The following is a 27,446-nucleotide window of genomic DNA, read 5'->3' on the forward strand; positions in this document are numbered from 1 at the left end:
GCCTAGAAATTGTTTAGTCATCAGCCTGTTAAGGAGGAGATTAGACCAGGCCATCTGAATTCTCTCTTTCCCTGTATTTTCTTCCCCCTCATCAGCTGTTTTCTTTTCTGGCCTGTTGTTGAGTCTATTACCATTTTTGCCTTTTCTTCATTTGTCTTCCATTTATTCATTAACAGATAATTATTGAGTACCAAAAATATTCTGGTTCTGTTGTCTATATGCTGGGGAGATTAGTAAAATTAAGAGGTCTTTCTGTCATGAAGCTTACTTTTTGTGGGGTGAAACAACACATGCATTAGTAAATAAACAAGAAAGTGTCAAATATTACTTAATGCTATAAAGAGAATTAAAATTTTGGGCTTTGGTAGACAGTGACTGGGTCACCTGTTTTAGATGGGGTGGTCAGGAAAGGCTCCATCTTAGGAGGCATCTTTTAAGGCAAGAGTTCAGTGTGAAGCCAGCTATAGCAACATCATGGGAAACCATTCCAAGCTGAGGAAACCACTGGAAAGTGGTGTAATTTGAAATCTGTGAGCATAAAACAAAATTAGGGAAAAAGATGAACAAGTGGTTTCATCTCTTTCAATATTATTGGCAGTAGTAATATAGTATTTGAGGCCTGTACTTGGGAATCTACAGAACCCAGTTTTGAGGAAATGTTTGTTTCTTTTTCCTTTCTCCAACCATAGCTAATGCTTTATAAAAACAAACAAAAAAACTTCATGGATAGAAAATATGTCAGGAGAATTTTTCAACGTTGATTACCATTGCTTTTTAACTTTTTTTTTCTTTTTTTTTTTCTGGTACAGGCTAATTTGTTGAGTTTGATTACCTCTGCCACCTCTTCTGAACAGATAAATATCATCTTGTTTCATTTCAGTTTCAGGTTTCTTCTTGTATGGATCACTGATTGAATAATAGATGGCTTTACCTCGTCTCACAGGAGCCTTGCGTTCCTTTTCAAATGTCACCAAGCAGGATAATTATAATGAAGAAGTGGCTGACTTAAAGGTAGATGTGTTAAAGGTAGAAATGTTGAACATTATTATAAATAGACTATGGACAACTATTTGACATTCTTTTTCTCTATTCTATGTGTTTAACATGGAAGTTTTATCTTGTTTGGTGTGAGACAAAGATGGAGAATGTGTATGCTGCTGTTTCCTATGGGAATACTTACATTTAGCACCTAAAACCATATTGTCAAGGGGAATAATCAGAACTACGATAATTGAATCCTTTGTTAATTTTTCTTTTGTTCAGTTCCCTACCACAATTACGTTTGTAACTTAATCCTGTAATTTACCTCTGGATTATCTGAGTAAGTTTTTAGGTCTCTGGTAAAATTCTTACCAAATAAACAAAAGCAGTGTCTGTACCTTATGAGAAATATGAATATTAATCTCTTGAACTCAGAGGTTGATCTCATTAAAATGACTTGTCATTATAATTGGTAAGAAAGGTGTTTAAGACTTAAGAAACATTGTTAATTTAAAAGCTACTTTATGAGTAAAATTCAGAAATACATTTTAGTAAGAAACAAAAATTAAATGTACAAGGACTGCTTTGACATTTATAGTAAAGACTGACCCCTGCTTTAGTAATTATGGTATGGAAAATTTCCTTATATGAGTTAATTTTATAATAAATAATGCTAATGTTACCCTTCCTGCAAATATAGGTAGATCTCACTAGGTCAGAAATGGGCAATTATTACTTTGGAAGATCATTTTTGTTTTATCAAAGGAACTTCTTCAGTCTCTTTCCTGTATAGGTTCAATGACTACATTTTCTGAATTGCAAATTAGGGCATGAGGTTTGGCAAGTAATTTCTTCTGATGGATAAACTTATATAAGTCTTATAAAGGTATAAAATAAATTACATACGTAGTTACAAGTTTAATATTATGGAAAAATTAAAAGTATATGTTATCAAGACTTCCAGAAAATTCTAGACATGTACTTATAAGATACTTAAATAGGAAAGATTCTTAGAAATGTCTCTGAATGTGGTATATTAGTTTGCACAGAATAACAAAATTAGGTGATAACAAAATTAGGAATAACAGATTAGGTGGCTTAAACAACAAAGATTTATTTTCTCATAGTTCTGGAGCTAGAAGTCCAAGATCAAGGTGTTGGCAGACTTGGTTTCTTGACTGAGGCTTCTCTGTGTGGCTTGCAGTTAAGGCAGCCTTCCTGCTGTGTCCTCACATGATTTGTCCTCTGCACAAGCATATCCCTGGTGTCTCTTTATGTGTCTAAATTTTGTTACAAGATCTATCAGATAATTAAGTCCCATCCTAATGGCTTTATTTTAACTTAATCAGATAATGATACATGTTATGGAGAAAATGTTATGAATGGTTATAAGATAAAGAGTGGGTAACAGCTTATTGGCATGAAGACCTCATTAAGGAAGTAATTTTTTTAGCTGAGTTTAAAATGACAAAAAGGGGTCTACCGTCATTAAGATTAGAACAGAGTATTCCCAACACAGAAAGCAGCATGTGCAAGGACCCAAATCAGGTACTAGCTTGGTAGGTTTGAGGAAGTTGAAGACAGACATGTGTTTGACACAGTAATGATGAACTTCATTTTAATATAACTTTTTATGTCAGAAGCTGTTCAATGTATACAAAAGTAAAGAGACAAATAAGATAAACCTTAATGTACTTATGACTCCATTGTAACAACTTAATTCATTTTATGGCCAATCTTGTTTCATCTCTACCTTTGCCCATTCTCCTCTCCCTAAACTCAGAATGACTAATCTCATTTGAAATTAAAAAATGGAGGCAGGGAAGTAATGGTGAATTATGCATTTTCATCATTCTAACCAATAGTAAAATTAGTGCTTTCTACCTGACCCACTACTTTTTCATTTGGTTTGAAAGCTTCATGAGTTTTCTCCGTGGATCAAAGCCAGAGGTCTGAAATAAAATTTTTATTGTGTTCTGTGGTCAGTTCTTGAGAATGGAAAGATCTGTAGTCTCAAATATACAAAAGCCTCAGAAGAACCCAAACCTGCCAACTCCTTGATCTTGAACTTGTAGCTCCAGAACTGTGAGAAAATAAATTTCTCTTGTTTAAGCCACCTAATAGAAAAGAGTGTGTATAAAAAAGAATCTTCCAAATGCCTCATCTGGTCTAGGATCATGGTTAAGAAAGTAATGCTGACTTGAATATATTTGACCCTATCATGGGAGTCTAATTTTCTATAAATGCGTTTCATTAAAAAGCATGACATAAAGCTCTGATTTATATACAGTATAGTCTAAGCTGTATTAAAAACAAGCAGTTAGAAAAATGGCAAGACGTGTGATGTTATCAATAATAATAATAATATTATTATCTGGATGTTGAACTTTTTACTTTGCTGTATGAAATGATTTTGTCAGTATGCAGTGTAATTAAAATTGTAAAAAGAAGCTTTTATTAAACATATATTTTAAACAAATGAAAATCTATGAAAACCCATTTAAGGAAAATTGTTTTGTGAGTAGTCAGTTTGGATGTGAATAGATACAACTTTGAATTCTTGTGGGTAGTACCAAGTTGTATAATGTAATGCAAAATATATGTAATCAGTGTTGGAATTAAGAAGAACTTTAAGCAGCAGTATTTTTCTACATTATGATCTCTTATTTCAGATAAAACGATCTAAACTTCATGAACAAGGTTTAGATTTGGGCCTGACATGGAAGAAGATAATAAAATTTTTGAATGAAAAACTGGAGAAGAGTAAAATGCAAAGTATAAATGAAGACTTAAAAGATATATTACATGCTGCAAAACAGATAGGTATAGTTTTCTTTTTTCTTTTTTTTTTAAAGAGAACCAGTAAGGTTTAAAAACGATTCCTTGTAAACAACATACTATATAAAGGAAAGCTAAAATTTCCTGGCGTAAGTATTCATAATCATGAAAGACAATCCTGGCCGGGCGCATTGGCTCATTCGTATAACCCCAGCACCTTGGGAGGTCAAGGCAGGCAGATTACTTGAGTTCAGGAGTTTGAGACCAGCCTGGGCAACATGGCAAAACCCCGTCTCTACTAAAAATACAAATAAAATAAACTAGCTGGGTGTGGTGGTGCGCACTTGTAGTCCCAGCTACTCTGGAGGCTGATGTGGGAAAATTACCTGAGCCTGGGAGGTTGGGGCTGTGGTAAGCCAAGATCGCGCCACTGCACTTCAGTCTGGGCAACTCAAGTGAGACCCTGTCTTGAACAGAAAAAAAAAAAGATAGTCCTTATCTGTCAACAAGCTTAGGATAGAGAGTGACAGGCTGGGGATAGGCAGAAGTAAATTAGTAATTATAATACTATCAAGCATGAAGGATTTGTAGGAATTCAGGGTTTGAAAACCACTATCTTGATTACAATAAAGATAAATTAAAATTTTAATGTAGCTCTAAGGCAGCTTAAAAGCCATGTAGCTCAGTTTCTTATTATAGATGCCCACCTAGTACACAGTGAATAACAGCACTTAAACTATACTTTGACTGCTTCACTTCCCTTCCCAGACTAATACTCTTATCAATTGATTATATTTGAAGGAAAATGTAATTTGAAATTATAATATTGTATACTAACTCAGGTTACTTTGCCAAGGTTAAAAATCAAACTAAATGAAACAAATGACTGGTAAAACCCCTGTGTTTGTACACTGAAATTCATCATATTCCAAATTCTGATAACTAAAAAGCATAATTAATACTACTATAGTTCTAGATTTTCCAAATTTAGCAGGTTTATAACTATAAAATGTCCAGACTCCTATTCTGGTCTTACATGATCTGGTCTCCCTCTCTCTCTGACCTCACTTCATTCTTGCCTTCATTACTGTGTCAAACACATGTCTGTCTTCAGCTTCCTCAAACCTACCAAGCTAGTACCTGATTTGGGTCTTCACACATGCTGCTCTCTGTGTTGGGAATACTCTGTTCTAATCTTAATGATGGTAGATCCCTTTTTGTCATTTTAAACTCAGCTAAAAAATTACTTCCTTAATGAGGTCTTCACGCCAGTAAATTGTTACCCAGTCACTCTTTATCTTATAACCATTCATAACATTTTCTCCATAACATGTATCATTATCTGACATTTTACTTGTTTATTGTCACTCTGATGTAAGTTTCATGAGAATAGGATCTTATTCTTCTTGTTAAACTGTCCATCTCCAGTGCTTATACTAGAACCCAGGATATTTTAGAGTCTTAATAAAAATTCATTTGTTAAATAAATGAAAAAAATGTTCTCAGGTGATTCCTTGGTGGAGAGAGAATTTGGATCTTTACCTTACCATATGCTTGCTGGTAGGCAATTTTATTCCATATACCAGCTCTGGATTGTGTTTCTGTTACATCTCATAGACTTGAAAACTTTCTTATGGTCATCAAATCTATAATTTTTTTTTTCAAATATGTTAACTTTTAAAAATATGTCATTTAAGTATCATTGGTCTGTAACCTAGTATGATATTTGATTGAATGTCCTCATTGTTTTAAGTTGTGAAAGTATAAAATGTCTCATGGTTGTGCAGTTAGATTTTTAGAAGTTCAAGGACATTAGTAAAAACTGAGTTTGCTTAAGCCTAGGGGCAATATAGCACACTTTGATGAGATTTGTAATAGCATTTGGCATAGATTTAGACTTTATATTTTAAGAATACAGAGGCAGGTCGTTTGAAAAATAGTGGCGAAAATGCAGTCTTCCACATCACCTTGACTAGGGTCTTAACCCTCCTGGTTTTCATCACATCTTCATTTGTAAGATGTTGAGGCCACCAGAATCTGACTAAAGTACTTTTCAAAAACTATACAGAGTGTCCTTCCTCCTCTTTAGTTCTATTACAAAAATACCTCAGAATACTGAGCAAAAATGTAATGATGTATTGAGCTTATTCAGTACCATGACTAAGTTATTTCTTTACCTAAATGATGTGGAATTTAAGATTTAAAAAATGAAAACCCTTTAGATTGCTTTCTCCGGATATGTCTGGCCACAAGTCAGAAAACATTGTTTTAAATACTAGTCATTAAATATAATTCCGGGGATTGTACCTGTGGTGAAGTAAATACCTGATTCATACTTAGGGACTGATCACCTGGCCTGTGTGTTTAATGGATTATTTTGAGATTAATGTCTCAAAATAATGTTTATCAGACAAATAAAATCATAAGTTGTATGTAGGCAAATTCTAAATGTATTATACCCATTTTTAAATGCTGTGCTTAAGTTGAATAACTATTAGCTTTAGTGAAACTTCCCTTCTGGATGAAAATGCTGATACTGGAAATGTAATTAAAGCTACCAGCTTTGAAAGGATTAGTCTCATGTGGAAAATGTCCCTGTCATTTCTCTTATATTTATCTTCTAGCATAGATAATTTTGGTATAATTGTATTAAAAAGGTTAAGAAAGAGAATAAAGAAAAAATATTTCACTTGAGTATAATTTTGTGAGACAAGGCTGTGCATATTGTTTAATCTGGACAATTGACATTAAGCTGGAGGAAATATCAGAGGACATCTTGTCTAATGCCTTCATTTTGTATGTGAAAAAACAGGGCCCATTAAAGTTAAGTGAATCTTGTGGTTTGTATGTCTTGAAAGCAGGCCTAGATCTAAATTCTGAATTAGGAATATGATAGAAATCCTAGATTTTTACCTTTTCTTTCCTTGTAGTTAGAGGTCATGTCCTACTAAGTCTGCATTTCAACTGTTCTTAAATTTACTCTATATATTTACCATTGCCCCATTTCAGCCTTTTACCACCGCATGTCTGAACTACTTCAGTAGTCGTTTGCTTTAGCCTTCCTTTCTCATCCACCTTCTTCACTGTCACTAGACTGATCTTTGTCAAAGGCAAAGGTCATTTTTATTCCCAGCTTACCTTTTAGATCAGATTCTTTAGAATGATACATAAAACTCCTTTATGAGTTGACACAATTTACTTTTTTATCTCTTTGCCATTGGATCACATGCAACCTTTATGCCAACATATGCAGTGTTTACTGTCTGAATTTCCTGAACAGTACATAATGCTTTTCTTCTCTCTTTTATGTGTTAAAATAACTTTCCCCATTGTGTTCTATTATACATACTTTTTTAGAGTACTTGTTGTTTCATAATTATTTTCCTGTCTTCTCCCTTCACAGTAGTGAAGTCTCTGATAGACTGTGAATGCTTTAATGAAACAGATATTACAGGAGTCACAGCATCTTTCTACTCCATTGCCTAATATGCTGCAAGGGATCTAGTAGATGTTCAATAAACAAATGAAGTATTGAGAATCCAACTCAAAGTTCTCTGTGGTCTTCACTACCTGTAATGCTGACGATGTCTTACAAGTGGCAGTTTCTCTCTTTTTTGTCATTTTTAAGTATTCCTCCTATCACTCCCAAGCCCACAATTTACATGTAGTATATTCCCATACCTTTTTACAGTTTGATTCTTCCCTTAAGATTATTTTAATAATAAAATTTAGTTTTATGGAGAAAATATATAAATTATTTAAAAATAGTATTCTTGGTCCTTAATCTTAGTGTATTTAAATACTCATTGTAGGCATAGCTGTCTCCTTCTTGAATGTTGAAGGATATAGTCTATATTCAGTTGGCAATGAAACTTTTTCAGTATATTTTATGTGCTCTAAGTGTAAACATTTTTTAAAATAAAGAAGTCAGGATTGAGACTAGTAATCAAAATGCATTATGTATTAGGCATACATCTGTTACTTAAGAATTTAAATTATTTCATGAGGCTAGTAAGATTTGCACAGTGTAGACAGAAACTAAGATGGGGGCCAAGAGTAGTGGACAAGTGGGGAGAAAGACCCTACCATTCCCTAATCAACTCTCTGTCTAACTGAGTATCTCTTAAAGAGCCAGAACAGAATGTTTGAACTTGTCCCAGAGTGTATTAATCTAATGATTTTGCTATAGTATGGATACAAATCAAGACTCAGTCAGAACTGAACTAGTTTATTTCACTATTCAACTTTTGTCTTACAAAGACCTGTTTGTTTTGCTTTTTCTAATTTATAAGCCCCTATTTATATGAGTTTTGACTTTTTTTATGCATCTTACCTTTAATAACTTCATCTTTAAGAAAAGTATGAATCAAAAAGTAGGTTGGACAGGAGTGGCTTATAAAGTATGGTTTAGGGCATTTGTAAATCCACTGTAGTTTATCAGTTATCAAGGAAGTAAGATTTTGCTGTTAAAAACTGAGGAATCAAAATCTAGGGTGGAAAGCCATTTATAAAGCAATGACTGGAATAGGAAGTATAAAAAGATATTAGCAGAATCTGGCAATTTTGTCTATGGACATAATGGTAGGCATTTAGAATTATAAAGGCCTGTTAAAGGGATATAGCAGTGTTTGTGACAGTTATTTTGAAAATTGCCGATTGCAAAATAGTTCAAAGAGTTTTGCTTCCCACAAAGTGGCAGACAGGGTAATGTGGAACAACCCTCTACAGAGAATGCCTAGAAAAACTGCAAAATACAAAATTTGTTTTACTGTATCAGAGAAGTTACCAGGGCAGTGAAGATTTTTGGGGCCAAGATGTGGAAGCAGAAACTAACCCAGAAAATGTGATCCTGGCATTTGGGCTACTTTTTCCTAGAAGTGAATTGTCCATTCCAGAAGAGGAGGCTGGATGGAAAAGAGGAGGATGAGAAGATGAGCAGAGCTTCTGACAGATTCAGAGGACTAAGATGACAAAAATGACTAAAATGGACAAAAGAGGAAATAGAAAATCTGAATATTTGACTATTAAATGAATTTAATCTGTAATTAAAAACCTTAACTACAAAGAAATCTATATACTATGATGGCTTTAATGGAGAATGTCATCTCATTTAGAAAGGTATGAGAGTACTATTGTAGATTAAAAGAAGTTAAGGCATATAACAATCAAAATGTAATGTATGATCCTTGATTGACTCTTGAATCAGAAAAAAATTACATATTTTTGGGGCCATTGGAGAAATCTGAATATAGGCTGGACGTCATTAGGTAATATTAGATCTCAGATGTGATAATGTTGTGGCTATGTAAGAGGATATCCTAAATCTCAGGAGAAGCATACTGCAGTATATATAGTGAAATCTCATGAAGATTAAAATGTACTGTCAAATGTGTCAGCAAAAGAAATACACATGATGTGTGTGTGATCAAATGTTTACAATGAGTGGATTAATAAATATGAGAAGATAGGGTGATTTGCTGTAAAGTAATAAAGGTTTAAAAATTACATGATTATTCAGCAGAGAAAAAGCATTTTATGAATATCTAACATTACTTATGATAAAAATTCTCAACAAACTAGGAACAGAAGGAGATTTTGTTAATCTGATAAGCAGTAGCTATAAAACACTTAGAACAAACATACTTAATAGTACAAAGTTAGAAGCTTCCCTGAGGTACGGAATTAGACACAAATGCCTATTACCACTTCTGTTTCTCACTGTATTAAAAATCCTTGCTAACATAATATGGCAAGAAAAAGTAAGGGCATAACGACTGGAAGAAAAAAAAAAACTTTCCAGTTTTCATATGACTGTACCTGTAGAAAGTGAATTTAACAAGGTTAATATAAAAATCAATTTTATTTCTACTTACTAGAAGCACATTAAAATTACATTTATCTTTATGTAACAATACATTTTACCTTAAATTTTATATATTTTAATTTATTTTACATTTACAAAAGCATCAAATAGGAATACATTTAACAAAAAATAAGCAAGACTTCTTCATGGAAAACTAAAATATTACTGAGAGAATTTTAAAAAAATCTAAATAAACAGAGGGATATACCAAGGATTGGAAGACTCACTGTTATAATGATATATTTTTTACCCAAATTGATCTATAGATTCAGTGCTATCCCAAGCATAGTCTTATGTTTGAGGGGCGTGTGTGTGTATGTATGTATGTGTGTATGTGTGGAAATTGACAAGGTAATATGAAATTTATATGGAAATTCAAAGGCAAAGAGCAGCCTGGTTAACTTTGAAAAATAAAGAGGGAAAACTTACTCTAGTAGATATTAAAACTTATTATAAAGATAAGTAGACAGTGTGGTGTTGGTCCAAGAATAGGCAAATGGACTAGTATGACAGAATATAGCCCAGAAACAAACCTACAGATAGAAGTATACTTGATTTATAATGAAGGTCAAACAATAGTGAGACAAGGCTATTTTTTCAGTATATGGTGCTGGGTCAACTGCATAGATGAAAAAAAGTATCTATTTTAAAAATAATTTTAAACAGCCTACAGAATTAAGCATGACACACAATACAATACCTCTTCTAAAAGATGTAAAAGAGTATCTTCAGGATCTTGGTATGTGCCAAAATTTATCAAATAGAGAACAAAAAGTACAAAGGGAATGATTAAGTTGGACTGTAGTAGAATTAATGCCTTCTATTTATTAAGAGTAAAAAGGCAAAACATACAGTGGGAGAATATAGCTTCAAGATATATAACCAAAAAGAGAGCTTGTATCCAGATTAAATATGAGCTCCTACAAATCAATAATGAAAGGACAGCTAATCCTACAAAAACATGAGTAAGAGCTTTGAACAAGGACTGCACAGGAGATAATTGGCCAGTAAACACGAAAAAGGCTTCAGCTTCATTGGTAGTCAAGGAGATGCCACTACATGCTCATTAGAATGGTTAAAATGAAAAAGACTGACATACCTATTGTTAGGATCAAGAATGTGAAACAAGAATTTTCATTCACTGCTGCTAGAGTTCACAGTTGGTACAACCACTTTGCGTAACTGTTTGACAGTGTCTATTATTACTATGGTTGGATAAGTGAAATTTTAATCTTAGAACATCAATGTCCAATAAAAATGCTTGTACATATGTGTATATCAAAAATTTGTGCATTCATGGCAACATTATTTGTGATAGCCTTAATGTAGAAACAACCCAGTTCATTGTTAAAACGCTTAAGTTGTTGTATGTAGACTACCTTATAGCAATAACAGATTACAACTATGTATAACATTGTAAGTGAATCTTATAATGTTGACAAAAGAAGCCATACAATACATATTATAATTCCATTAATATAAAATTGAAAACTAGGCATGACAGTCTCTGGTTTTAGAAGTCAGGATAGTGGCTACTCTTGAGGAAGGAGGTAGTGAGTAGGAGTGAATGTGAGGGAGGTTTCTGGGGAGCTGATAATGTTCTGATTCTTGAAGTAGTTAACCAGATTACACAGGTGTGTTCATTTTTTGATAGTTCTTTGAGCTGTATGTGTACTGTATATTGTTATAGTCAATAAAAAGAATTACTATGCTTTATATGTTACATAGATTAAAAATGAAATATTTCAGATTGATAAGTAACATGCTTGTGTATTTATTTAGCTTGAGGTTTGGCTATCATGGTGAGAACTCCTATGTACCATGCTCAGGCCCTGGTTAACCAGTATCATAAATATAATAAATTGGTGTTTTTCATTCTCATGCCTATTTTTATATTTGTGTTACATATTTATACATCCATAAATATATGTATTAGGAATATATTCAGCTCAAATATCAAAACCTATTGTAGTGATAAAGACACCAAGTGGGTTAATTTGTTTCATCTGACAAGTTCCCTATCTAGGTCAGCAGCTTGATAATGGTAGGGCTGAAGTCTGTGCTAATGATTTGGCCTTTTCACATTTGTTGCCTTTTATTCACCAATAATCTGCTCCACATCTAGGCATTATATCTGTGTACTTGATGCAACTATATTTCTCGTACTGTCTTTATTTGCTTTTCAGTTTCCTTACTTTTTTATAGTTTGGGGTAATTTCAAAGTATCCGTTAATATATGTGGGTACAAATTCAGTTCTGTCAGTTACTAGTGGGTAGCTAGTTAATATCACTACACTTCTTTTCTCTTCTATAATATGGTGATAACAGTTCTCACCCTCTGTAGTTGTTGTGATGTTAAGTAGTAGTATAAAGTGCCTAGGGTTAATCTGATAAGTGGCTGTCAATGAATAATTTTATTATAATTTAGATGTGCTAATAACCATTAGTAAACAAATAGTTGCTTCTATGGGTTAAATGTTATGACAGATGTAATGTGTCCAGTGATTTACTGGTTCAAAGGGCAGGAAACTGCTTAGGTAAGTCAGGAAACAATTCATAGAGAAGGTAACACTGGACAGCATTATATTGTGTTTTGAATGTTTCAAAGACAGAGGTGTTATATTTATGTCCATTTTACAAGAGAAATTTTTAAAAAGCTGGATAACTATAAAAATCAAGAAGACTCTGCAAATGTATCAGCTGTGTAAATAGGCAATTCAGATTACCTGGGAATATAGCTAAACCATTGTAAACAGAATGGATACTGGCTGGGTACAGTGGCTTATGCCTGTAATCCCAGAATTTTGGGAGGCCGAGGTGGGTGGATCGCTTGAACTCAGGAGTTTGAGACTAGCCTGGACAACATGGTGAAACCCCATCTCTACAAAATATACAAAAACAATTAGCCAGGCATGGTAGCGCATGTCTGTAGTCCCAGCTACTCGGGAGGCTGAGTTTGGAGGATGACTTGAGTCCAGGAGGCAGAGGCTGGAGTGAGCCAAGATCATGCCTCTGCACTCCAGGCTGGGTGACAGTCAGATCCTGTCTCCAAAATAGAAATAAAATAAAAGTTCTTGACAATTTGCTTTAGTTTATTAGTAGATTATTTTTCATTAACAAATTATGATTCCTTAAATATAAGAAAATTTAAAACTGCATTCCTTAGTAGAGGCATTTTAAAAGTGATAATTTTAAATAGTATTACGAGTATAATATTACTAAGCATCTGATATATGGATGCAATACTGAAGTGTATACTTAAATCTTTTTTGTTTGTTTTTCCTTCAATGTTAAAAAAGTCTAAAATGGCAGTTAAATCTCAGTGAGCTATGTGATTTGTTTTAATTTCCTTAGTGATGCTCAAAATGATGGTTTTATTATAGGAAGCTTTTATATGAAGTCTAATTCAGACTTTTATGTTAGCTATTTGGTTGCCTGGGAAGTTACATTGTAATTTGATGCAGGGTTTTATACTACTGGAAAGGTAATATAGTGGCTGGTTGCTGCCTTAAAGTTGCAAGTTGAGTATTCACATTTTGTAATGAATGTACATAAAATTAAATGGCTGTTTTTAAAACATAGGGAAATGCCTTGAACTAATTTTAATCTTTTGTACTACTACTATTTTTTTCTAACAAATATCTTTGTTTGCTTTCCTTTATTTGCTCATCCCAAAGGCAACAGTTTTTATGTAAATGTAGTAATAATTTTAACATTTAAGTAACTCCTTCAAATCACTATATTGAACATTTCTTGAATATGTTTCCTGTTTAATGCAAGGTATTGCTAAAGGTGCTTTCATGCACAGAAAGAGTTATATACTCTAAAATACATGAGGCTTATTATACTAAATTACTTACGCAATTTTAAAATTATATCACAGAAATTGTTCATTTTATTCCCCCAAAAGCCACATGGAAAATGCCTACCTCTGTTAGCTCAAAAGTTTGATAATTTTGTGATCATTTGAAAGATGTTTTAATAATCTCTCCCTCAAAAACAAAAAAAAAAAAAAAAAAAAAAGTACCTGGCTTATTCTTGTAGCATCAGTATGTTTTGTAATCTCTGTATCTGAGTTTTTCTGTAAAAAGGAGGAAAATATTAGCAAGATTCATGAGACTAGTTTAGATATTGTACTTGTTTAATCATTACACTAATTGGAAATGAACAGGAATATGTAGAGGGAAAAATTATGGAGACATGATATATTTTATATTCAAGTTGAATCATTTTTGTATTTTGTTAAATAATGTACTTTGTTGTATCTAATGTTGTAGGTAAAGTCCTGTATTTTACATATTTTTAAAATAAAACATAATACTTACCAGATTCAGAAAAATCAGCGAATCTCTGAGGATTTAACTGGTCAAGGAACTCATTTATTGACAGCTTCTAAATTGAATACTTATTGACTGGGTACAGTGGCTCACGCCTGTAATCCCAGCCCTTTGGGAGGCTGAGATAGGTGGATCACCCGAACTCAGGAGTTTGAGACCAGCCTGGGCCACATGGTGAAACGACTCTACAAAAAAATATAAAAATTAGCTAGGCATAGTGGCATGTGCCTGTACTCCCAGCTACTCAGGAGGCTGAGACTGGAGAATCACTTGAGCCCAGGAGGCGAAGGTTGCAGGGAGCCGAGATTGTGTCACTGCACTCCAGCCTGGGTGACAGAGCAAGACTCCGTCTCAAAACTGCACTTCAGTCTGGGTGACAGAGCAAGACTCCGTCTCCAAAAAAATAAAAAAATACTTATCCATTATGGATGCAAGTGATTGATATTTTATTTCAATCTTTAAAATTTTCTACTCATCCTTTTCCCAAGATTCCTCAACTATTAAAGTAGGCTACAGAAAAAAGTGACAACTTAAAACCATTTAATTCTTAATATTTTGAATCAAAAGAAAACAGATGTAAATTGTGTGTTGAGGATGACTGACAATTGTAAACATCATTTAACTCTTTGATTTTAAAACAATTATTTTATAATCTTATAGTAACAACCAAATATATAGTTTTATAAAACCATATATGGTTAGTTTCTATGTAAGGTTTTTTGTTTTTTTTTTTAAGTTTGAAAATTATTTATAATAAAAGAGCACCAGTCAGCCAGCCAAGTTGAGTTCTGATCATGCTTTGCTACTTAACTGTGATTTTTGGCAAGCCTCTTTCACTTTTGACTTTTTTTTTTAAATTCTGGGAAGTGCCTTGTAGTTTACTGTGCATTTCACAGCCCATTTCCTCTCAATATAACTGCAAAGTAGGATGAGTATTTCTTCTTAATAAAAGTATTGTAGGGACTTTCTAAGTGCATCCTTTTAAATGTGTTACAGTTGAAATGCCAGGTGGGCAGAGCCAGTTTTCCGGTTTACAGCTTATGTTATTCAGTGTTTTATGGACAGAAAGATACCCAAGTATGTAGGTTTCTATAGTAGTTTCTTTAAAAGTTTGGAGTTCTTAAGTTTTATAGAAACTTTTCGACAATTGATTAGTGTATCAATTTATCTGTGGCCAAATCTAAACTTAAAATCCTGATTCCTCTTCGAAAGGTGAACATAGTAAGTGATACGAAGCAGACAGAAAAAGCTTTAAGAATTGGGTGCAAATGTTAACTTACCAAAGATCATAAACCTAATCGTTTGTATTATTACTTAAATTACATATAGAATATAAAGAGAAGTGAACAAAAGGCTATTTTGGAACAGGATTCTCACAGTTAATGTAACATGTTCAATTTTGGATTTAGTGTCAGAAAACAAGAACATGACTATAACACCTTTCTACTTTAGAAGTGTAACCACACGCGTTGTCCAAAGCCGTCCCATCTCCCCCTTCTGATGTGGCCAATTGGGTGGTGGTTCAGCCTGCTCATAGAGAATCGCTTAGTATTTCCCTGCCAATTACATTTTTGTTGAGGGTAGGTTGGGCCTTGGATAGCTTTGGCTAATTAGACAACTGACTACATCATTTTCGTCAGATGTGTTGTCTACATTTTACAAACTCTTTTCATTCATTTTAGTCACCAAAAAAACATTGAGTGGGCTGTACCAGAAAGTTGTGGTGCATCCTTTGCGGCCGCAGCACCTGGGGTCCTTCGTCTGCTCCAATCTGATCGGCACTCTCATCCGGGCAGCGTGCTAACAGCCAGTCTCTTACGCCAACACGTCATCTCATGCCGACAGCGTGCTGGAAAGCATGTCGGTGTCCCTTAGGAAAGACAAGCAGGTGTGGTTGCAGAAAGGTGGTGGAAGTGGACGTTACCATCTGATGTTTTGGTGTCCTGAAAAAGTTCATTGTTTTCATACTGCTGTAGTCATTATTTTTGTTGTGTAGCCATTCATGTCAACAAATAGTGTTGGCTAGTGGAACTCCCAGAACAGTAAGGCATATAGAGATTCTCTCTTGAGATACTGCTTTGTGGTATGAACACGTGTCCATTTCACATAGGTTGTGCAGAAGGAGAGTTAGTAATTAGGGTAGAATATTAACATTTATGAAACACCACAACCCAGCTAGGTTTAAATATTTTTAAGTATTTGTGATTTTTGAAATTATAGTTTTAAGTTAATGGTTATTAAAAATTTGAAACTCCAAAAAAGTTGCCTTATATCTTTGTTGATGTTTCTATGAGTCTACAATTATTTTCTCTTCAAAAATGGGCTTATAACTTTTTCACCCACTCTTAATGGACTTTTTAAAGGCAAGATACATAAATCTGATGCATTATATTTAGTGAATGTAATATGTGGTTATATCAGAATTCAACCAGTAACCTAATAATGGATATTTAAGTTAAATACACTTTTACATTACATAATAAGGCTATTCTTCAACTATTTTATTTCTTAGGTGACCTATGTATTTTTAAAATTTACTTTGTAAACATGAATTAGAAATAAGTTCTACTTTCTAGGAATTTACAGGGAATCAGTGTGACATAGGGGAAATAATTTGTTTAGGAGTTAGAAGACTACTGTTAATCTTGTTTAATAACGTAATAGCTATTTGATCTTTCCCTAATTACTCAAATTCTGTTTCCGTTTAACATCTATAAAATGGAGATACTTTTGTTAGGACAAAGTGAGATAATTATGTGAAAGTTTTTAGTAAATTATTATTTTTTTAAAAATCCCAAGATGTAAAGTGATAACAATACTATCTTTACAAAAAATATATATTTAAAATGGTAGATAATGTTTGTAAATGTGAATTCCATTTTTTCTCAGACTTTAGTATCAGTCGTATCAACCCTTTTAAATTATCTGTAGAAGTACCATAATCCCCAAATTATCCAAAACCTGTTTTACAAGTTATAAGTAAAATGTATAGAATGAATAAATATACATAAATGCTATTGAATTAATTTAAAAGCACTATAGAAGATTTTCAGATATTTTCTTAAATACTAAAAGAATAATTGTATGTCAGATAATTGTGTAAATTATAACAGTAAAAGTAGACTTCATACTTGAACAAATTGGAAACATACATTGTAAAATTGCTTATTTTCCTACATATACATTGTTAATCTTCTACACATGACTGAATAGCAGACAAAGTAAAAAGTGACTGAGGCAGTTTGGTGTAGTATAAAAATACTAGCCTGGTGTCAGTGAGGCCTGAGTCTAGTTTGAATCAACTAATCTTTGTGGAGCCACCTATTTGGGGCTAAGTACAGTGAAGAATACTACAGTGGTATTGTCATCAGTACCATTTACAATGTACTCAACGTTGTACTCATCTTGAAAGAGGCGGTTGAGCTGTATTCTGAAACATGGGTAGGATTTGAACAATCAGAGGCCTTGAAGAAGAATCAGTATGATATAGAAATAGGCATAGAGTGGGGTAGAACATGGTTTTTGGTTAAGAAATTCTTTTTGGCTGGAGCAGGAAATGTATAATAGCTAATAAGACTGGAAAATAAAATGCTGGGATCAACTTCTGGTAGTGTAGGAGCTTGGATCAAGCTATAGAAAGCTGTTGAAGATTTGTGAATAATGATATTGGAGTCATGTTTTCTTCCTTCTTTCCTTTTTTTTTTTCTTTTCTTTTCTTTTTTTTTTTTTTTTGATGGAGTCTCATTCTGTCACCCAGGCTGGAGTACAGTGGCGCTATCTCTACTCACTGCAACCTCCGCCTCCTAGGTTCAAGCGATTCTCCTGCCTCAGTCTCCTGAATAGCTAGGATTACAGGTGTGTGCCACCACACCCAGCTAATTTTTGTATTTTTAGTAAAGACGAGGTTTTGCCATGTTGACCAGGCTGGTCTCGAATTCCTGACCTCGGTGATCCACCCACCTCGGTCATCCACCCACCTCGGCCTCCCAAAGTGCTGGGATTACAGGCGGGAGAAACTGCAGTCATGTTTTTTAGGAAGATACCAGTGTTCATTACATTATTAACTTTACCAGTATTTAGGTAAGTCACATAGGCTTTGGGGGCCTTTTGAAGATTTAAATTCTTGTTTTCTTCCCTAAGAATATTCTTTGAAACCCATGTCAGAAATACAGATGCTTTTCTTTTTTTATTTGAGAAAATTGGATATGAGAAAATGCCTTAAATAAATTAGAGGCTGATTCTTCTTGTATTTACTTATAGCCTCTTTTAAACAGGAGCGTTCTTTTTTATTTTATAATATGACTAACTTTATCTTCAGCTTAATAAATATCCTTGATGGTATTAAATGTTTTTGAATGACAACTATAGAAATATTTCTTGCCATCTCAGGTTTATGGTACAAATTGGAAAGAAAATTATAGGTTTTTGAGGTTTCCTTGAAGCTCCAAAAGTCTGTAATTCAGGTTGTTTTCTGTACCTTACTTTGGTTTATTTAACTAGCTCATCAAATCAATCTTTAAAATTAGGTTTTTTTTTTTTTTTTTTTTTTTTTTGAGGCGGAGTCTCGCTCTGTCGCCCAGGCTGGAGTGCAGTGGCGCTATCTCGGCTCACTGCAAGCTCCGCCTCCCGGGTTCCCGCCATTCTCCTGCCTCAGCCTCCCGAGTAGCTGGGACTACAGGCGCCGCCACCACGCCCGGCTAATTTTTTTGTATTTTTAGTGGAGACGGGGTTTCATTGTGTTAGCCAGGATGGTCTCGATCTCCTGACCTCGTGATCCGCCCGTCTCGGCCTCCCAAAGTACTGGGATTACAGGCTTGAGCCACCGCGCCCGGCCTAAAATTAGTTTTAAAGTGAGTTTTAGCTAGTGCCTCAAGTGGTTTTTAGAAAGAAGTGGTAAGGATTGTTATTAGGTAGTTTCTGTACTTAGATACATAATAATTACTGATAATGATTTATTTACCTAAAGTAGTTCTTTGGGAAATAAATACTTTTTCAGGAATGGGTTGGTTCCTGCTCCTTAAATTGGCTATCTTTATTGCTATGTTTTTGTTGTTTTTTATACAAGGTCTCACAACTGTTGCCCAGGCTGAATACAGTGACACAATCATGGCTCACTGCAGCCCCAGCCTTCCAGGCTCAAGCGATCCTTCCACCTCAGCCTCCTGAGTAGCTGGGACTAGAGGTGCGCACCACCATGCCTGGCTAATTTTTAAAAATTTTTGTAGAGCTGGTTCTCACCATGTTGCCCAGGCTGGTCTTGAACTCAAATGATCTTCCTGCCTTGACCTTCCAGAGTGTGGGGATTATATGGAGCCACTACACCTGGTCTGTTGTTATGATTTGACTGTTAGATTTACTCAGGAGAATATTTGTGGTAATTTTTCGGAAGATCGTAACTTGAACCATGATTCAATTGAGCTAATATTGTTTCTTTTGTCTTTGAATAGTTGGAACTGATAATGGCAGAGAAGCAATTGAAAGTGGGGCTGCATTTCTCTTCATGACATTTCACTTGAAGGACTCTGTTGGTCACAAGGAAACAAAGGCTATCAAACAGATGTTTGGCCCCTTTCCATCATCATCTGCCACTGCAGCTTGTAATGCTACTAATCGAATTATTTCTCACTTTAGTCAAGATGATCTTACTGCTCTTGTGCAGGTGACAGAAAAAGAACATGGCGATAGGGTTTTTTTTGGTAAAAATTTAGCGTTTTCATTTGACATGCATGATTTGGACCACTTTGACGAACTGCCAGTAAATGGTGAAACTCAGAAAACTATAAGCCTAGATTACAAGAAGTTTCTGAATGAACATCTCCAGGAGGCTTGCACCCCAGAACTCAAGCCTGTGGAAAAAACAAATGGCTCCTTTTTGTGGTGTGAAGTTGAAAAGTACTTAAATTCAACTTTGAAGGAAATGACTGAAGTGCCAAGAGTAGAAGATCTTTGCTGTACTTTGTATGATATGCTTGCTTCTATTAAAAGTGGTGATGAACTTCAGGATGAGGTATAGTTGAAATGATTGATTTTTTTATATTAATGTAAACTATCTTAATGAAATAGTGTTTTTAAACATGGTTGGTTAGCAAAGAAAGTTCTTTAATGTTCTGTATAGTAGTTGAATCTATAGCCAAATGGTTTCACATAGCAGGCCTGTATATACGTTCCCACTGGATAGTTACAGGAGGTCTGAAAGTGTAATGAGTGTAGCAGAGGAGTCAGCAGGCAATAGTTGGTTGTCCACATGCCCTGGTTACTGGGACAGTGCTGATTTGATGTCAACTTAATTTTAATACTGGACAAATTCAATGAGTAACATATTTCATGAAAGATTAAGAGAGATGGCCTACTGTTGTAGAAAGGACAGGCTTTGAAATCAGTTTGTTCTTCCCTTTCCACTTACTGGTTGTGACACTTTAGGTAACTTAATATCTCAGAAGCTCAGTTTTCTTGTTGGGCTATCTCAAGGAGACACCAATATCAAGACAGAGAATTGTTATAAGGATTGAATATGATATATGCAAAATGGTAAGTAACATAGTAAATAATGATTATGTGGTAATTGTGATTATTTCCTTGTTATTATTGGAATTAAGAATTTTTAAATCACATTAAGTAGCAGAAATACAGAAAAAATACTAGCTGTATTTTTCAGAGAAAAGAGAATTAACTAAGTAGGTATTAGAGGACTTAACCCATGGTAGTGATAGGTGTTATGCCGACTAACGTTAGTTTGGAAGTAAGGTATTATATCATTAATTCTGTGATCAGTCTTATTTACCTTGAATGTTTTACATTTGGTTTAATTTATATCAGATCTGTTCTACACTATTAAATTTTCTCTAACATTCTGAACATAATATTTAAAAACTGTGATTTATGAAGAAAATTTTACTAATATTTGCTCATCATAATAGCAGTTATCCAGTTATGATTATAGTAAACTGAAACTTATAAATATCTAATTAATGGATATTTTCTTTTCTTAGTGAGCCATAAAACCATTACTTTCACTTCTGAGTATCTATAGTAAGTTTGTATTTCTTAGTCTTTCACCACAATTTTAAAGTATGTAACTGAATCTGATTGTTTGAAGGGGAATATTTGTTCTAGATTTTTTTTATAATAGCTTCATTTTCATATATTTACTGTATGCTTATTGTATTGCTAGGTACAGTGCTATTTACTGAACATAAAAGGATGAATAAGATAGTAAACTTGTTCTCAGAATTAATTGTCTGGCAGGAGGAGACGTGTCAACAAGTAACTCTATTGAAATATCATAGGTATTATAATAGTACATGCAAAGAAAATGGGTGCATAAAAGAACAAGTCATAGATTTTATAGAGGTGTTAGTATGAGGAAAAGTATGCATAGAGAAGGTTAAGCTTGAACCAAGTCTTCAGATATGACTAGATTTAACTCTTTCAAATGGACCAGAAAGGTAAGCATATTTCAGGCTTGAACACTGCTTTCAGAGAGCTGTAGCTCTGTACAGCAAGCATGCAAGATGCAAAGGTGGAGTGCTGAGAAACAAGGGTATGCAGATAGGTAAGAGCCAAAGGAGGTGAGGGCTGTGCACCTTGTTAAGGTATATGACAAGCCACCCTGAAGCCTACATAGTTTGGTTCAATGATTTTTTTCAACCAGGGTTAATGGATAGTTTAACATGTAAGTTATTATTTCACATCCCATCAGTGGCTTGAGTGGTAGTTCTATATGGTTTTATATAGTCAGTGTTTTGGTTTTCCTGTTTGTGTATAAAAATGAATCATTATCTTAATTTTTGTTCTGTAGTTTAGGTTATTCATAATTTATATTTTAGATATAATTCTTTGCTGTTATATGTTACATTCTGTTGTTCTGGAAAATTTTCAGTATAATTTTCAAGTGATGCTTTAGTAGTTTTCTACAGTTGTTTCCCTACAGTTGTTTTACTACAATTGTTCTTGACCAGTGTTGTTTTCACTTTAGGGTGTGCTATACCTTATGTGTTTTCTATTTACTTCTACATACTTAAACCTGGAAAGAGGATAATTTAAAAGAGCATAATCAGTCAGTTCATATGATAACAGTTAATTTCTATTTCTTTTTAAGCTTTTACTTGAGTCTTTATTTAAATAGGAATGTTTAAGTAGCATGCTGTGTGCTCTTGCTCCAGAAATGTAAAAATGGGAATATTTTTACATATAATCTAAGAAAAGCATATAATAAGCATATAAAGCTACTTCTATGCTGATGGCAAAAATTCTTCTCAACCTGTGGTTTCCCAGCTCTGAATAGTTTATTGACCTAATGACTAATTGATGATAAAGCCATTTTTAAGGGCTAGCTATTAAACATCTTTTTAAAAAAGACCTTTATTTTATTATTACACTAGTGTTAGAAACATGGGAATAAAAAGTATATTCATATGATTACATTTGCCACAAAGACTGTGTGAGGTTTCCGACTGAAACGTGGAGAGGAATAAGACTAATGACAATAGTAATAATAACAACTGACATTATTACATGACAAGGCATTATGTTAAGTGCTTTCTGTGCATGACTTCATTTAATCTTTATAGCAGTGCTTTGAGATAGGCAGTGCTAGATTAAGATGTTAGAAGCCCTAAGAACTGAAAAGGTTACACTCTGAGGCATTTCTCATCCCCTCCCATATGTGATGAAAATTTTTTAAAAAATAGCATACTAAAGCAAACATAAGAAAATCTAACAAAATTTCATTTATTACCATGGTGATAAAGTTGATGTCTTTTTCAAACATCAAGTTCCTTTTTGAGAAGTTTTTCTAACTTTCCTGGTCTGCTTTGCTGGTACCTTAAGTAAATGCTTTGTCAGCCCCATAGATTATTGATTGCTGGTGGCAGATATTTTATAGATTAGCAAATTGAGTGTGGAGATGCTGGGAAATTTGTCTGGAGTTACAGAGTAGATAGTGGATCCAGGATGTAAATTCAGACATTCTGACAAAGTACACAGGCGCACTGGAGTTTAAGTAGATTTGTACATATTCCTGTGTTTTGAAGCTAAGCATCTTAAATTTATGTAGGGGAATTATTGACATCTACTCTTAATTCAAAATTTCTTTAGAAACAAGATCTTTTCCTTTTAGAGTTTCAAATAAGGAATTGGCTGAAATAAAAGGATGAAACTTTTAGACCCTGCTTAAGATAAGTTTTAATAATTCCTCAGAGAATTTATTACATAGAAAGTACGTCTATGTTCTCCTGTTTTAGACCTGTTTAAGATGAGTTAGAAAGTACATTTGTGTTCTCCTGTATGTTGTACTAATAAAATAACATGCTTCTTAGCTTTTGCGAATATCATCCCCTTTTCCCTCCCTGCCTTGAGCCTCTATGTTACTTTCTTCTAAGAGCATTTCTTCTTTTGGCTTCTGTAATTTTCCAGGTAAGACTGTAGGCATTATGATTAAGCCTTAGAATTTGATTGGCTAGAAGATCTTTAAGGTTCTTTATGTTCTTGAATTGTATTCACTTTTAGAAGTGCATTTTAACACCTGGAAGTGAATAAGACTTGAATACTCCATGTTATTTTCTTAATCAAAACCTGTCCATTATTGGTAGAGATTATCTTCCTGCTGCTGCTGTTTCAGAACCAGACTTGTAGCAGTAGGATTCGTTCTATTGGAATGGTATAATTAATGGAATTTCAACAGAAAATTTTACCCTAGAAAGTAGTAGTATTAACAATAGTAAAGCTACCAGGTTTTAAGTGCCTGTTATGTATGAACCTGAACCAGGCTTTCTTCTTTGACCTACCCAGCTTCTTCACAGTCCTGCAATGTGTAGGAATGATATCCTCTTTATAAAGGTGAAGAAAACTGAGGTTCAGTTGTTTACTAAAGTCACAAAGCAAGAGAGTTGTAGAAATTCTGGGACTTTTTTTCTCAGCATAGATCTACCATTCCTATCTAGTATGCCATCAGATTTTTTGAAGAAAAGAACATTAACTGGCAAGGCTCTTTGAAGGAATTTCTTTTCTTATAAAGCCAGGCCAAATTTTGTCTCTGTTTGCTTATGTCTTACTGACTATGGGCAAATTACTAAGCTCTTGTGAACCCCATTTCTCTAATTTGTGAAATATTTACTTCACAGTGTTGCTGTGTGGATTTGTGAGATAATATATATGAGACTTAATGTTTCACAGACCAGGTTCTCAAGTGTTTGCACCATATAGTTGTATAATCAAACTTTTATTTAGGTGTATACCTTATATATCAGTAAATAAATTTTTATCTATGCCTTCTTATCTATGGATGTTTCAAATAATAAAGTGATGTTTAAAAGTGAGGTCTCAATTCAGGGAATTATTTAATTATTTTTATTTTTTTTCCTACCTGGCTTTTTAATGTCTGACTACCCTAAAGAAAATCTTTTGGATTAAGTTTTTGAAGTGAGCTCTGATATTAATAGTTCTTGTTAAGATGGAAAAGATGTTAATAAAAAAAAAAAAACTTGAGAAATATGTAAAGTGGGATCTGAAAGGCTGGCATATTGGAGATATATTGAAGTATACATATCTCAGTACTATTTCAATATTACATGCTATTTGCAAAGCTATTAATGCTGCTGTAAATATTGATAGAGTTACTGTGTAATCAGTTTTTAGAAAAAGTGAGTTTTGATTTTATTGATACAACTGTAGTTTGCTTTTGTGCAGATGGGCTGCTGCTTTATAGCATTTGTGATTTGACATTTGCTGTTAGTATTATCTCTTGACTCTAGGCAGATGGCATTACTTGACCCATGCAAGTTCATTTCTGAACCTCCAGTTATGTGTCTGATGTCCAGCAGTGTGAGTTATTTGGCTAGATTGTCTTCTGAGGGAAGACTGTGTAGTTTTTGGAACTTATTTGCATCAGAAATGATTCTATCATCCTTTGAAAATTTGGTGGAGAATAATTAGCTTGCTTTAATACAATGATTCTCAAGTTTTTTGTTCTCAAAACTCTTTTGGACTCTTAAAAATTACTGAGAACCTCATATACTTTTTCTTTGTTATTGAGCTCTATTGATATTTACTATATTAGGAATCAAAATTGAAAATTTTTACTATATTAATTTAATAAGTGTCTATTAAATCATTCTTTTTTTAGTCTTTCTTATTATCCTGTCAGAGACAGAGTCTCATTCTGTTACCCAGGCTGGAGTGTAGTGGCATGACCACAGCTTATATAACCTGTAACTCCTGGGCTCAAGCAATCCTCCTGCCTCAGACTCCCTAGTAGTTAGGACTACAAGGATGCGTCACCACATGCAACTAATTTTTTAAAGAATGTTTTTGTAGAGACAGGGTTCTGTGATGTTGCCCTGACCGGTCACGAATTCCTGGCCTCAAGTGATCCTCTCGCCACGGCCTCCTGAAGTGCAGGGATTGCAGGCATGAGCCACTGCACCCAGCCCCAAATCATTTAAAATAATAAATACTAAATCTATCATATTACTATAGTATAAATAACATTTTAATGAATAATAACTATTTTCTAAAATCAGGAAAGTATGAAGAGTGGCATTGTATCATATTTTTATAAATGATTTCAATGTTTGGCTTAATAGAAGACAGCTAGATTCTCATATATACTTTTGTATTCAGTATATTCTGATATCACACATTACATTATGTAGCCTCTGCAAAAATCCACTACATTATGCTCATGGGAACATGAGAATGAAAAAGTTAAATAATGTTTTAGTATGATTATGAAAACAATTTTCACCTCATGTATCTTCTGAAAGGATCTTAGAGATTCTGGCTCACACTTTGAGAACCTCTCATTTAATGTGTGTATTACAATTTGATAAAGAGGGTGTAGTAGTTTTTTTTTTTTTTTGTAACTAGAATAAGGTATTTAAAATGTTGCTGTACTGAAAGATTCATATTAGTGCTTTATGAAAAGGCTCTCCATTCGTTAGGTGCTGTACATTGTTTTTGGTAGCCTTAGTATTGCTGAGCTATGATACCACATCAGCCAGATTGGAATTAAAAGTGTCCTTTCAGCTATGAGGACCAATATGTATTGGTTTTTTGTTGTCTTTCACCAAATAATCAGAAGAGCCTCTACCCTGCTGCCTGAATTGAAAATTATCCTTTACAAGAATGTTTAGAATCATAGAATTTCTCCATCCAGTGTGGTATTTGTGTGTTTAGAATTCCATGGAAATGGTGATCCTCATGTAATGAGGAATACTTATTCTGATGAAGAGCTTCTTTTATTCAAATGTTATCCCATCTCTTTCTGGAGTAGTTATCTTGTAAATTATTTCTTTTGCTAACTGATAATACTCCTACTGCCATTCAGTCCTATATGTGTGCAATGGGGCAACAAAGTCACAGGCATCTACTCCTATATGACTATCTTTTAAACATATGATGGCAGTTATGTTTTTCATTCCTTAGTCTTTTTTTTTTTTTTTAATATGTACAACTTCAGTTTTCTTCTATGTTGACATTAATCCGTTATCAACACAATTTGGATACAGCTGTTTAGTCTTCTAATAGTACTGACATGTAGAATGCTTTGCCCCATCATCTTCAACGATGTCACACTTCCAGTTGCTTTGCCAATTTAAGAACCGCTAACCTAATAATCTCATAAGAATTATTTTGTCATGACTTTTTTTTTTTTAATTCACATTGCCATTTTTTGATGTTAAGCTGACAATTAAGTAGTTTTCACAGTCCATCATTTTTATCTTTTCTTTTTTCAAATTGGGGACTTTTGCCTTCATCTTACACTTATTATTTTTTTAAAAGAATATTTCTCAGGCCGGGCGCGGTGGCTCAAGCCTGTAATCCCAGCACTTTGGGAGGCCGAGACGGGCGGATCACGAGGTCGGGAGATCGAGACCATCCTGGCTAATATGGTGAAACCCCGTCTCTACTAAAAAAATACAAACTAGCCGGGCGAGGTGGTGGGCGCCTGTAGTCCCAGCTACTCGGGAGGCTGAGGCAGGAGAATGGCGTGAACCCGGGAGGCGGAGCTTGCAGTGAGCTGAGATCCGGCCACTGCACTCCAGCCTGGGCGACAGAGCGAGACTCCGTCTCAAAAAAAAAAAAAAAAAAAAAAAAAAAAAAAAAAAAAAAAAGAATATTTCTCAAGAGATAGCAATGATTCTGAGATCAAATGTATAAGTGGTTCTTGAACCTCGTAATATGCTCTGTCAGGGTCTGCATACCTGAACTTATTTGAAGGGCTAGGATGTTACTACTGTCTCCTTTGCTGTAGCTAGCATTCAATATTTATGGGTTTTGTTCCACTCTTTTCTTTTTTAAGCTAACATTCTCTGTAGGAGAAAATGCAAGCAAAAGTAGTAGTAAGAGAATGACTCTTTCCAAAGGAAAGAACATTTTTTGATTTGTTACTTATTGTGATTTTGCCACCATTTTTCCTCTTATGTCCTTCTAATTTTCTCAGTTTATGGCTACTAGTGAAGCCATAGTGTTTCATTAGATACCAATCA

General features: G+C 34.0%; 1 protein-coding gene across 10 annotated transcripts in view; it reads left to right on the forward strand.

Moving 5' to 3' along the window:
* Positions 1 to 27,446, forward strand: part of ASCC3 (activating signal cointegrator 1 complex subunit 3) — a 372,625-nt gene that overhangs the window by 12,653 nt on the left and 332,526 nt on the right. For 3 of the 10 annotated variants that reach the window (XR_012433590.1, XM_005552273.4, XM_005552272.4), the window contains 3 exons: positions 881 to 1,026; positions 3,654 to 3,804; positions 19,407 to 19,966. The exons of 1 other annotated variant lie outside the window; for it this stretch is intronic. Coding sequence is in view for 7 of the 9 variants with exons in the window: in XM_005552273.4 (XP_005552330.3) it covers positions 922 to 1,026; positions 3,654 to 3,804; positions 19,407 to 19,966 (816 nt within the window). In the remaining 2 variants the exon portion in view is untranslated. Of the gene's footprint in view, positions 1 to 880; positions 1,027 to 3,653; positions 3,805 to 8,634; positions 8,754 to 19,406; positions 19,967 to 20,384; positions 20,488 to 27,446 lie in introns of those variants that run through there. 6 more of the 10 variants (XM_074037396.1, XM_005552275.4, XM_074037398.1 and 3 more) reach the window with 4 other exon arrangements.

This window comes from Macaca fascicularis, chromosome 4, assembly GCF_037993035.2.
Source record: "Macaca fascicularis isolate 582-1 chromosome 4, T2T-MFA8v1.1".
In the NCBI taxonomy this organism is placed as follows: domain Eukaryota; kingdom Metazoa; phylum Chordata; class Mammalia; order Primates; family Cercopithecidae; genus Macaca; species Macaca fascicularis.